The 12527-nt window shown below is 35.3% G+C and overlaps 1 protein-coding gene across 1 annotated transcript; it reads left to right on the forward strand.

The window, feature by feature from the left end:
* The first annotated feature begins 2524 nt into the window (after positions 1 to 2524).
* LOC120594197 (trace amine-associated receptor 7a-like) lies at positions 2525 to 3556 on the forward strand. The gene has a single exon (XM_039852207.1). It carries the CDS (start codon positions 2525 to 2527, stop codon positions 3554 to 3556), a length of 1032 nt encoding a protein of 343 aa, XP_039708141.1.
* Positions 3557 to 12527: the final 8971 nt, after the last annotated feature.

Here is a 12527-nt window from a genome sequence, read left to right on the forward strand (position 1 = left end):
TCCATAGTGTAGTTGTTACCATGTCGGCTTTACGCTCAGAAGGGGTTGGGTGCGCTCCCCACGTAGAGCCATGGACAATACCCGGGGTGCGTCATACCCAAGGTACACACCAGGAGCCTGTGGATTTAGACGCTCCACCTTCAGGAATTCAGTTCTTAAGGGCAAAAGACAACAATCATAGGTCAGGGTTGGAAGTCGTGGAGGGGGGAGGCGGGAATTAAAGAGGGGGAAAAGTAAAAAAAAAATAAAATCTTCTAAGAAAATCAATAAATCAATCAATAAAAATCGAGGAATACACAACCTGGCTTTAATACTTACTTTGGAGTTTCTGTCGAGAAAATAAGGCATTGACATAAATATAGATATAGAAATTAAAGGATTAGAATAGTGTCCAGAAATTGAGACACACATATAGGGTTGAATGGTTTTTTACAAAGGAACAAACATCATTTACTAGAGAAAGAACAGCCTTTTCAAGAAATGTGGCTGGAATTACTGAATATCCAAATAACTTCTACCAATAATAAAAAATTTCAGACTCCCAATCACAACATATTAAAAATTAATATGAAAAAAATCATACACCTAAAGAACAAAATTATAAAAACTTCTCTAGAAGAAGCAGAGAAAAATAATTGTTGTGACACAACAAATTTATATGTTGGTCTTCATCAAAATTTAAACCTTCTACTCTTCAAAAAATATTCTCAAAAAAATGAAAAGTCCACTATTCATAATAGCTATTTCTAAAGAACAGTTAATTCAATTATAAGAAAACTTTAAAATTCATTAAAAATGGGCAAAATGTTCATGGATAGTTCACCAAAGTGGATACATTAAAGACCAATGATAACATAAACAGATTCTCCATATCATCATCCCTAAATTAAAAACGAAATACTGCTACATGCTATCTAAGATGGTTAAAATAAAAAGAAATGACAGTGTCAAGTGTTGAATAGGACTTGGAGCAATTGGAACATTTATAGATTGCTGGTGGGAGTACAAAATGGTGCAATTACTTTAGAAGACTGTTTGTAGTTTCTTGTATAGTTAAACATACACTTCCCATATGATCCAGCAATTATACTTCTAAGTATTTAACAACAACAACAACAACAAAAAGAACGTTTGTCCTTGCTAGAATTGTATACACTGCTCATGCCAACGCTTTTAATAACAACCCTAAACTGAACACAAGTCCAGAAGTCTATCAACAGGTACATGGATAAAATAATGGTGGTATATAATATGATGGAATACACTTCAGCAATAATAAGGAATGAACTGCTAATACACCTAATAAATGTCACAGACACTGAGCTGAGAGGAAGCTGCTTGTCACAGAAGAGTATGTAGTGTATGATGCTATATAGATGAGATTTTTAGACCAAAGGAATTACCCTCTAGTGATAGAATGGCTATCACTGATCGCCGAGGACAGAATAAGGGAAATATGGGAAGAGGATGACTGCAAAAGGGGTCAAATAAAATTGCCGAGGTGTTAGAAATATTCCATACCTTCATAGTAGAGTTGGTTATGAGTGTGGATACATTTATCATGACTGTAACTTGAATAAAGAGAAATCTAACTAGGGGCGGTGAACACACAATGCAATATATATATATACATATGCTTTAGTGCATATGTATTGTACACCTGAAACTTACTGGATTTTGTTAAGCAAGGTCACCGTGAATAAATAGAAAATTAAATAGATAAATAAATGAATGAATAAATAAATAAATGAATAAATAAATAAAAAGATAATCCTGATTTTTAGCTAAAAAAGTGTGAAATTTTCAAATATAAATTATATGTTATATAAAAAACTGATTGTAAAAATGACCAAAAATCATTTATCAGAAAAATCTTTTCTGTACACTCTTTTTAGTAAAAATAAGTTAAAATAAACAATATGGCTTTCAAATTTCAGACAAAAGATTTTAAAGTAAAGGACTATTTCTATTTCCATTTCTATTTCATGGAAAGGTCAAATGTCATCAGGATATTAGAAGGACATAAACTTCTTTTTAGCAAAAACATACTCATTATTTAAAATTCCTTTTCTTGCACATTGCACTATGGGGATTTAAGCTTAAGGGCTTTGGGTATTTGAAATTATTTAATACTTTCCTGAGGGGAAAGAGTGTTTGGGGTGTTATTCTAGCTCTGACAAATTAGGAAAAAAACGCTAACAAAATATGGTATTCTTACATGCATCATATAACAGCTCTTGGAAAACGCATGCTTCTCAGATACATACCAGCTAATGCAAAGAAAGATTATTTTTTTTAAGTTTAAAGAAACAGAATTTTGCGTAATGATAAAAACTAACTACTTATTCAGTTGGAGTAGATTTATGAGATAAAGGTATGAATCAGTTTCTAAACATGAAAATAAGGATTTCTACTTACAAAGCAATAGAGATGGAATGTACTGACAATTACTGACATATTGTAAATACTCCCTTTTTAAAGATATTTAAAGATAATAGCTTTCCCAGGGTCAAAACGGAGAATCATGGGCAGTGATTTGCCCCCTCCTGCAGCTGCGCAGCTCTGCTTCGAGAACCTGAATGGATCCTGTGTCAAAATTTCCTACTCGCCTGGACTCCGCCTGATTCTGTACACAGTGTTCAGCTTTGGATCTTGGCTGGCTGTATTTGGAAACCTCTTGGTGATGATTTCGATTCTTCATTTCAAGCAGCTGCACTCTCCAACCAACCTTTTGATCGCCTCCCTGGCCTGTGCTGACTTCTTGGTGGGAGTGACTGTGATGCCCTTCAGTGCAGTGAGGTCCGTGGAAGGCTGCTGGTACTTTGGGGAGAGTTACTGTAAATTTCACTCTTGTTTCGATGGGTCATTCTGCTATGCTTCCATCTTACACTTATGTTTCATTTCTCTGGATAGATATATTGCAGTCAGCGACCCTCTGCTCTATCCAACCAGATTCACCATATCTGTTTCTGTCATGTGTATTGCCTTCTCCTGGCTCTTTTCCATTATTTATAATTTTACCCTTCTTAGCACAGGTGCAAATGAAGTTGGGCTGGAGGAACTAGTCAGTGCTCTCACATGTGTGGGAGGCTGTCAAATTGCAGTGAATCAAAGTTGGGTATTGGTAAATTTTCTATTATTTTTCATACCCACGCTTGTGATGATCATTGTTTACTCCAAGATTTTCCTCATTGCTAAACAACAGGCTAGCAAAATGGAAAGTATGAGCAATAAAACTGTGGGATCATCAGATAGCTACAAAGACAGAGTGGCCAGGAGGGAGAGAAAAGCAGCAAGAACACTGGGCATCGCAGTGATAGCGTTTCTGGTTTCATGGTTGCCATACTTCATTGATTCAATAATTGATGCCTTCGTAGGTTTCATCACACCCACATATATTTTTGAAATATTAGCTTGGATTGGTTACTATAACTCAGCAATGAACCCCTTGATTTATGCTTTATTTTATCCTTGGTTTCGAAAAGCCATGAAGCTAATCGTCACTGGTCAAGTTTTAAGAGGAAATTCCTCAAGAATAAGTTTATTGTCAGAGTAGTTATTGGTTTTAGACAGGGAGGACATTGAAACTAGATTTTCAATGGACTCACAATGGGGAAAACATTGGTTATAAATATGCAAGATCTTATTAGGTAAAATAAATTAATTATGCTTCAGTTTTGACCCAAACACTTAAATTCATGTTCAATGTTCTTTGGTAAATATAACATTAATCTGATTGTAATGGAAATAATGCATGTAGCCTTGGAGCCAGAAACGCCTGGATTGCAATACCAGCTCTGACATTTAACACTGTGATCTTAGGTTGCTTTGTTCCCTCTGGCCTCATTATATTTCTCTGGTTAATAACTCCTCTTGTAGTAGTCTTGAAAAATGTAAAATAATATATAAAATATCTAGTATATACTCATGATCTAAATCCTGCCTTTTATTACTTTATATCTTGTCTCAGCTGCTTTAAAATATTTTTCTATTAAAATGTAAATGGAACTAAGATATTTATTTAGAGAAGTGGAGGCCCCTTGCTCAGAGAGAATAAAGGAGTGAGCATATGCTGTCGGGTGTTCAGATTTGCACATCCCAAACTGTGATTTCAGAGTCACTTAAAAAAAGTCACGAGATAGAGGTATTAACTGTAATATCAATTGAGTTATTTGGGAATAACTATAATATCAATTTACAATTGGAAAGGTAACTAGCTTCATAAGAACATTCATATACTCAGTGAGCTTCATACTGTTAAGGCTAAAATTACATTAGAGGTCAGAAGTTGTACCAGTTAACATACATTTAAGGCAGAGTTTTAAGATTGTTATTCTTATTTTGTTATGTTACTTTATTTTGAAATATATTTAATCTTATTCAATTCAATTGCACCTTGTTTCAAAAATTATGGACAGGGACTTCAAGGATACACAAAAAGCAAAGCTTAAAAATGTGTTCAAAAAAAGAAAGAAAACTAAAATGAAGGAGATAAAATGAAGCTAAGACAGAGACTAGAAAATGTAGTCTGACCCACAAACTTGGTTCCAAAGCACAAAGGGAAATAATTAGTTATGTAATCCATAGTGGATAAACCAAGTCAGTTATTTCAGAGAATTGTTCTTGGTAGTCAGACTGGAGCATGCTGTATTTCCCATGAACGATAAATGGCTTGATTCTATTCTCTTAGCTTTTACACAAGAAGACATCAATTATTTTAAAGTCCGATTATTATTTTGGGGGGCTGGAGTAAAGATATATCTAACATTTCTTGCTTGTTTAATTTCTAACTGATATAAATGAACATTATGTATTAGCACATAATTTCTATCACACAAATTGCTTTGAATTGGTAAACTTTTCTAAAAGTGTATTATAACTGATTATACCATTCTTGTGAGAAATTCTTGTCTTGATTTTACAGATGAGAAAAGTCAACCCTAACTGCTTACTGTCATTGTATTCACAATTCCTCAATTCCAACAGTGAATATCATCAACTTATTTTGATACTAGAGGTTTCACTATAGTAACTTTTTCTAATCCTGTGTTGCAAGCTACAGAATAATCCTACTGCCTATTTTAAAGATAAAGAAGCTAAATCAAAGTATGCAAAAATTCTGATGACTATTATAAAGCTTCAGGAATCAAGCCAGTACTTTTTGTTTGATGCTAGATTTATATATCTGTGCTTGTCTTTCCTTCCTTAGTAGCCTTACTAATATATTAGACAAACCATCTGATTTTATTACTGCCATTCCTAGATCAACAGACTAACCTGTCTAGTTTTATAAGTGTTTGAAAATTCTCGTTTAAAAGACACAAGCTACAGTCCTCATCATTTTTTTCTGTGAACTACTCTGGTTGTGTGGGATTAGTCTACAGGCCTTTGCTTCAGTGAACATTTATTGAGTGTTTTTGGTATGCAAAACTTGATCTCCAGAACCAGAAGGCTCTAACAAGAAAAACAATTTCAACCTAATCATTATTTATCTGTGTTTATGGGACACTCATTCTGTGCTTGGAACTGCCTTGCCTGCACTTAATCTTCATGACAACCCTATTAGCAAGGGAATGTTATTACTTTCCTTTTGAAATGAAGAACCTGAGGCATAAGGAGGTAAGTCACATGCCCACGGTGGCATACTTGTTTAACATTATAACCAGTATAAACACCTAGCATGGGGGGGGTTGCAGAGAGTAAGTTTCATAACAAATAATGATTTCTCCCTTCACAAAAGAGAATTGTCCTCTGGAAAGTGCCCACTCTCTAACTGTAGGACATTGGTAGCTGAATTAAAGGGCTAAAAAAATTTCCCATATCACAAATGCTATGTATTTTTTTCACATTCGCCTTGCCACTCGGTCATTGGACTGTGATGAAGAACTCACAAAAATTAGAACTGAAAGAAACCTTTTAAATAATCTATTCTAAGCCATGCTTTTTTAGGTGCAAGCTACGGCTTAAGTACCCTGAGCAAGGCAGACAACCAGAATCTCATAAATTCATATAGAGGGCTAGCAACACTCTAGTGCTGTCCATCAGTCCATAGGGCCTAGATGGGTCCATCCTCATCTCCTCCAATAATTGGTTATGGCGTAATCTCTCATTTCTTAGAATTTTGCCTCAATTCTTCTCCATTAGATCTGGCCTACCTGGCCCAATAGATTTATGGCCATCCATTTTATATATACATATTTTTCAAATAGCTTTCAGGGGTTTTATTGGATTTCACTTATAGTGATAATTTTAACCAGAATTACAATTCTGGCTTTAAAAAAAATCCCTCAGAACTTTAAAAGCATTTCTCGAATGGCTTCTAAGACCTCGTATTGATAAGAAGTGTGATGCTAGCATGATGTTCATTCCTTTGTCATTACTCCCTCTGGCCCCTGTCCTAAAGCTTTTTAAGATTTTCTCTTTATACTTGTCTGATTGTGTTCCCTGTATATTTTTTGTTTGTCCTCTTTGCACTTCGTGAATACTTTTAATTGGAAGCCTTAGACCTTTCTTTAATCCAGAAGTAACTTTCTGAACAATTGCTTTTGTTTTCTTCCTTTTACTCTCTGATTGCTCTTTCTGGGATTTAGAATTTCTCTCAAGCTCTATTCATGAGAATAGCTCTTACTGCTATAATAATCTCCATTGTTTGTATTTTGGGTTGTATTTTTCTCCACTCTGTTTTTTAGTCAATTTAATGCCATGACTTTTTTTTTTTTCAGATATGCTTTAGAAGTCATTTCAGTGGGACTTCAGATAAGATAAATAAAACTATGTGCTCAGTTATGTTAACAAGGCCGATCTTCAGACATAGGTACCAATTCAACCATTTCAATTGGGAAAGTGTTGAAATGCTTAAATACTAGTTGGGAAATATTTATTACCTTGAGCTCTCATGCAACCCCTTGTAACCTTATCTCTGGTTTCTCTTCTCCAAACAACAAAGGTTCCTCATGATCAACTCTACTGAAACATCAATGCAAGGCAAAGGAGGGCACCTGAAGGGCCTGCTCTGTCTCTCAGAAAAGCATCCATTCTGATTGGTCCTTGCCCACATTTTGCCACATTATTTTTTTTGCTTTTCTTTTTAGTACTTTGAAATATCAACCCTTAAAATAACTCAGAAATCAAGTGTTCAAGTTTTGATGAGAGATTATCAACAATAAATTTATTTTGGTCATGAAACTTAAATATGGGAAACTTAAGAATGTATTCAAAACTCCTAAATATTTATTTCTTATTTACTTCCTAAGAAATGAAGAGATTGCTCATGGTGTATGGTAAGATGGTTGGAAGTATGCCTCAATTTTTCAGTAAAAGTATGAAGAAATGGAACTCTCTTCAGCAGATTTGTCCTTTCTTAGGAATATTTGGCACTCTCGTCCCATTGAATATGCCACTAATTTTGGAACACTTTGCACTGGTGCTTCACAGATGTAAAATAGGTTGACTATGTTAGGTACTAGTGCATGCAGACTTGGTCTCTTGTGTCTCCTGGTCCAATTTTTTAAAATACCGTGGGCAGATTGCATAGCTTTTCATGCAATTTCTGGGATTGAAATCCCATATAAAAGTGAATTCTAACTCAGATGAAAACTTTAAAGTTACATCCCGTTTAGCACTTTTATCTTTCCTATGCAGTGAAAGCTATTTAATCCTAGGATTTAGAGTAGGGTCCTACAGTGGTGTGGTAGATAAGTCCCCTTTTACAGTTCTTTTCTATCTCTTCTTGTAATGCCACTCACCCTCTATAGTAGAACAGAAATGGAATATAGAGAATATTAACGGTGGCACAAAAGATTTCTCATGCCTGGTGGTATCATAGTCCATTTTGGACAATGCCCTGAATGTGGCAGGTACTAAAATATAGGCTCTGTTATGAAGTTCATGTGTGATACATATGGGTGACTCATTTTGGGAAAGCCTGCCCATTGCCTAGTTCTCTAATGTGGGTTAACCACTGCATTTGACCTCTTTCAACTTCACTTTAGAGTCTATGAGTAGAAAACTTACAGGCTTTTGCTTGTGGGGTCCCTTCGTCCAGGGGATCCCTCCACTGATGAAGGTATTGGTAGACAATTCAAGGTTGAGTCCCTCTTTATATCTGCTTTTTCAATGGTCTTGCAGATCTGCCCTGTGTTTATGTTGAGCAGAGGCAAGTAGAATTGGGGAGAAATGGCTGGGAGGAGAATTGGGCCAGCGGGAGAGAAGCCTATGCTGTCACTATTTCAAGTGCAAAGAATCATTAGTTTCATGTGGGCTAATACACACATGGAAGCCAGTCAGGCTTGGCCTTTCTGGCCAGCCTTCCATTTTAGAGTACACAAAATGTCTGTAATACATCGCATAGGACTTGAGGAAGATGATGAAAAAGTCAATACAGTGCTGATCACTAGATTAGTAACCAGGAACGAAAATGCCTCCTGCAGAGATGCCTGAAGATCCCAAATAAGCGCTGCATGACACGGTCATTATAGGAAAGCTCATTACACAGACGATGTAGGCATGACCGCCAAGTGAAGGTTACAAGGAGACCAGGTTTGGTATCGAAAGATTATATTTCTTTTCTTCTACTTTCTCCTTCTCGCAGTGTAGTAGAGCGGAAAGCAGAGTGAGATAAGGAATAAAAACTCAAAACACAATTAGATATAGACTGTAGTTTTCAAATGGAGTAGAACATAGTGAAAATCTTTAACACTCAGAGTGACTGGACAGCTCTGAGGACTGCCTGAGATCTCACGAAGGCATGACAAAGGAAGATTTGCTCATGTGAAGACTGAGATTTGAGAAAGATTAATTTTGTGTTCTTTCTCTCCCCAATAAAAATATTGCAAAAGTAGTTAATATACATTTCTAAAAAATACTTGTTAAACACAATCAAATTATGTGAGAACTAAAATAAGAACAAGCTCACTTATGCAATCACTTGAAAATTTGCTTAGAGTGTTAGTTAAATACATTGACTGTGTCTCATCATTACTATCTGCTGTACATTTACAGTTTAACACTTTGACTGTGCTTTGTGTTCAGGTACTTCTTGCCTCTCATGCTAAGAGACAAGAGTATGAAACACTTCTCTCCCCTTGCTCTCATTAACAAACGTCAGAGTTTGTCCACTGGAAGGACCACAGAGTTCATTAAGGCATCTTTCTGCAATGTCTATCAGTCTATCCTAATGAGGCCTATCTCACACTCCCATACACTTGGGAGATGATTGACTTAATAGGCTTTTATTTTAGAAATATTGTAGAGAAGTTAAAATTAGCAAGCTAAATGTTATTGTAGATATTAGACTGAAAACTTTGGTTGATGCAAGATTACAAAAGTTTGCCTCAGAAGCCGTCCTTGGTGTTAGAATCACAGACCACTGAGAGACATGATTGCTGCCTAATCTTGATCTTTAACTGTTGCAAATCCATTTACTCAAGATGATCTTATGAGCAAGATAGGAAGCGTCATATGTGTGCAAGAATTTTAGAGGCCTTAGGAAGATCCTCCAATTTATATCTCAGCATGGGGCTAGATATTCTTTATTGAATAACCCCAAATATGAAAGTAAAAAATAACTTAGATTTCTGTGAAGTTTTCATAGGTAGCAAAAAAGGTAGAAAAATGCAGGATAATTCTTTTGATAAATACATTTGATATTAATTTCTCTATGTGATTGATTTCTTGAATATCTACTTTTATTGGCTCATGTCAGTTTATTATCATTCATTACTGCTTCACTGTCTCTAATGTTTGGAGTTCATCAGATGCTGCTCTAGTGTGTTGTGATGGATATAAAATTGTTACCCACTGGCAAAATATCACATTTACTATTAAATATACAAGTGGGTAAGGATGGTGGTTCCTAGAAATTTGGGTTTCAGCAATAATAAAATTTGTTAAATATTTGTAAATCAGCAAGTAATAATCAAATTTTAACTTTACCAGCAAAGAACATCAAAAATAGCATCAATAACAACATTATGTACTTTGCCAATATTTCATAAAAGCATGCTTTAATACCTAAAGTATGGGAAAGATTATTTAACAAAAAAGGACAGTCTTGTAAAATGAATAAATCTTCTATTATGAAGCACTTGTTTCATCATTCGTTTTTTTCTGACCAGTGAAAAGTTTGCCACAGTCCAGTTTCTGAGACTGACATTTCCACACAACTGAGTTAAAATTTGAAGACAACAATGAAATGAATAAATACCGATAAATAACTTTAGAAATATGTTTCTTTCTGTGTAGGATCTGAGCGCCCGCTAAGACCTGGCCTTCACCTGAGGTCTCTGTTTCCCAGCAGGCAGAGTGACAAGGTGGCCATGCATCTCCCTTGTTCCTCTTCATGACGTTAGAGTATTCTCTCTCCTTCTTCCTTAGAACCCCCAATATCATCAGATTGTGTCACTCAGGCCTCTCTACAATACTGTTAAGCACTGACCATAGGGTCATTCTTCCATCTTTCACCTTCATATTAATACCCATCACTCTGTTATTACCTCTACTACTACTCTCAATATCTATACTAAAACATAAACATTTGCTATGAGTGCTTTAGAAGTATCAGTTCCTTAAGTCACCATAATAACTCCCTGAAGTAAGTAGTATTATTATACCCCTGTCACAGCTGAGAATACTGAGTCCTTGGGAGGTTAAGAAGTTGGGGAGAACCTGGATTGTACCGTAGGCAGACTGTCTCGAGTCCATATTTGCCTCACAGGTTCTAGATGCCCTGTGCTTTGAGGATATCACCTCCCACCCTACCCAAGCCTCTCATTCACATGGTCATAACCTAGGACTTGCAGTTATCAGCAATACAATCTGGGATCTGAAACTTTGGTCCTTCTCGAAATCGGAACATTTTTTAAATTTTAAAAGGCTCATCCATTATATATTTTGAATATACCAGTGAAGTGTGTGAAGCACTTGTAATTGACACATTGCTCTCTGTGTACCAAAGAATCAACGTTCAGACAGTGGAAAGAAGTAATGCTAGAAATGATCTCATGTCGGTGTTTGTCAAGAAATTGATTAGGACACAAGCTTCCAGTGTTATAGCATTTGGAATTTCAGAATCTGGACTTCTACTAAAACCTAAAATCTCTCCATTTTGTGTATTTGATCACCTTGCAGGCTCGCTTGCTCTAGAAAGCCAACTACAAGTAACTTTTAAACTCTCACTTGCTGGATGTTGTAACTCTCCTCCTCACCAAGCTGAAATGCCAATGCCAGTTTCTAATCACTCCTTAGAAGTAAAGTTGATTGGAAGAAATGATCAGTCACTTGTAATTTTTTCTGTTAATGATTACCATATTCTGTCTGTCTGTCTCTTTATCTATCAGGTCTTATCTACTCGATACTATAGTTTTATATAGTATCTTACTGGTTTTATATAGTAACTCAGTTTTAACTGTACATTAGGTCCTTTTCCTATCTTTACTTACGCAGTTCTATATGGTAGGTAATATTACTCCAACATTAAAAATGAGTGATCTGAAGCTGGGGAAGTCAGTAAGTTGTCCAAGATCAGAGGGCCAGGATTTATCCTCAGAGCTTTCAGAGTGGAACTCCTGTGCAATGAGACATTGCTTTTCTCTCTTAGAAGATGGGCTCTCCCTACAGCTTATACCCAACACATGTACTGACACTCTTTATCACTTTTCAAGAAATAACATGAAGAGTAGAAAAAAACACAAATGGAAGGTTAAAGAATGACTCCTGATCCAGCAAATATATATATATTAGAGAAGAGTTTTAGAGAAGAGTTGGAGGACCTTAAAGATCTGCTGCGAATATTTATGTTAGAAATACTTAACGTTGAGATATAATTCCTAAGATACTTTAATCACTTTAAGATGTAGTCCCTAAAATATACCAATGAAGCTAGTTTTGCTTCATTAGATTAGAAAAAATATCTCAGATATAAATACTCGATGATATTCTGTGAAAATAAAATGAGACACACGGACAGAGCTAACTTCAATGCTCAGATGAGAATAGAGATGTTTATTGGTAATAGTACTCTTAATGTATTTATATCATCACAAATATGGCATATAGAAGTATATACATATATATAGGTCATAATTATGTATACTGTTTTATAATCTAGGCTATAGATTTTTAGTTTTGTTGTTTTTAGTTGCAAAATATATTGTGGTTGTTTATCCATGTCAATGTATACAAAACTTTTTAGAGTTTTTAATGGCTTCATAACATTCCCTTATATAGATAGAAAATTATTTAATTTATCTTATACTTATGTAGGTTTTTCCAGTTAATAATTAAGACTTATACAATGAATGTGCTGGTCAGGTTTGCTTCCTTGCCTTGCTCTTTTCTTAGGATTACTTGGTGGAAATAGAAGTACAGAGTCACGTGAGATGTATGATTTAAAGTTTCATGTAAATATTTTAATTCATTGCGGAAAGGAGAAACTAAATTTTATTTTCCCCATGTCTATATGACTATGTTTAACTCTCATGGGAGTGCACAATTTCCCACACTCTAGTTAACATCAAGTATCATTGATC

This window comes from Pteropus medius, unplaced genomic scaffold (assembly GCF_902729225.1).
Source record: "Pteropus medius unplaced genomic scaffold, Ma_sr-lr_union100, whole genome shotgun sequence".
Lineage (NCBI taxonomy): Eukaryota > Metazoa > Chordata > Mammalia > Chiroptera > Pteropodidae > Pteropus > Pteropus medius.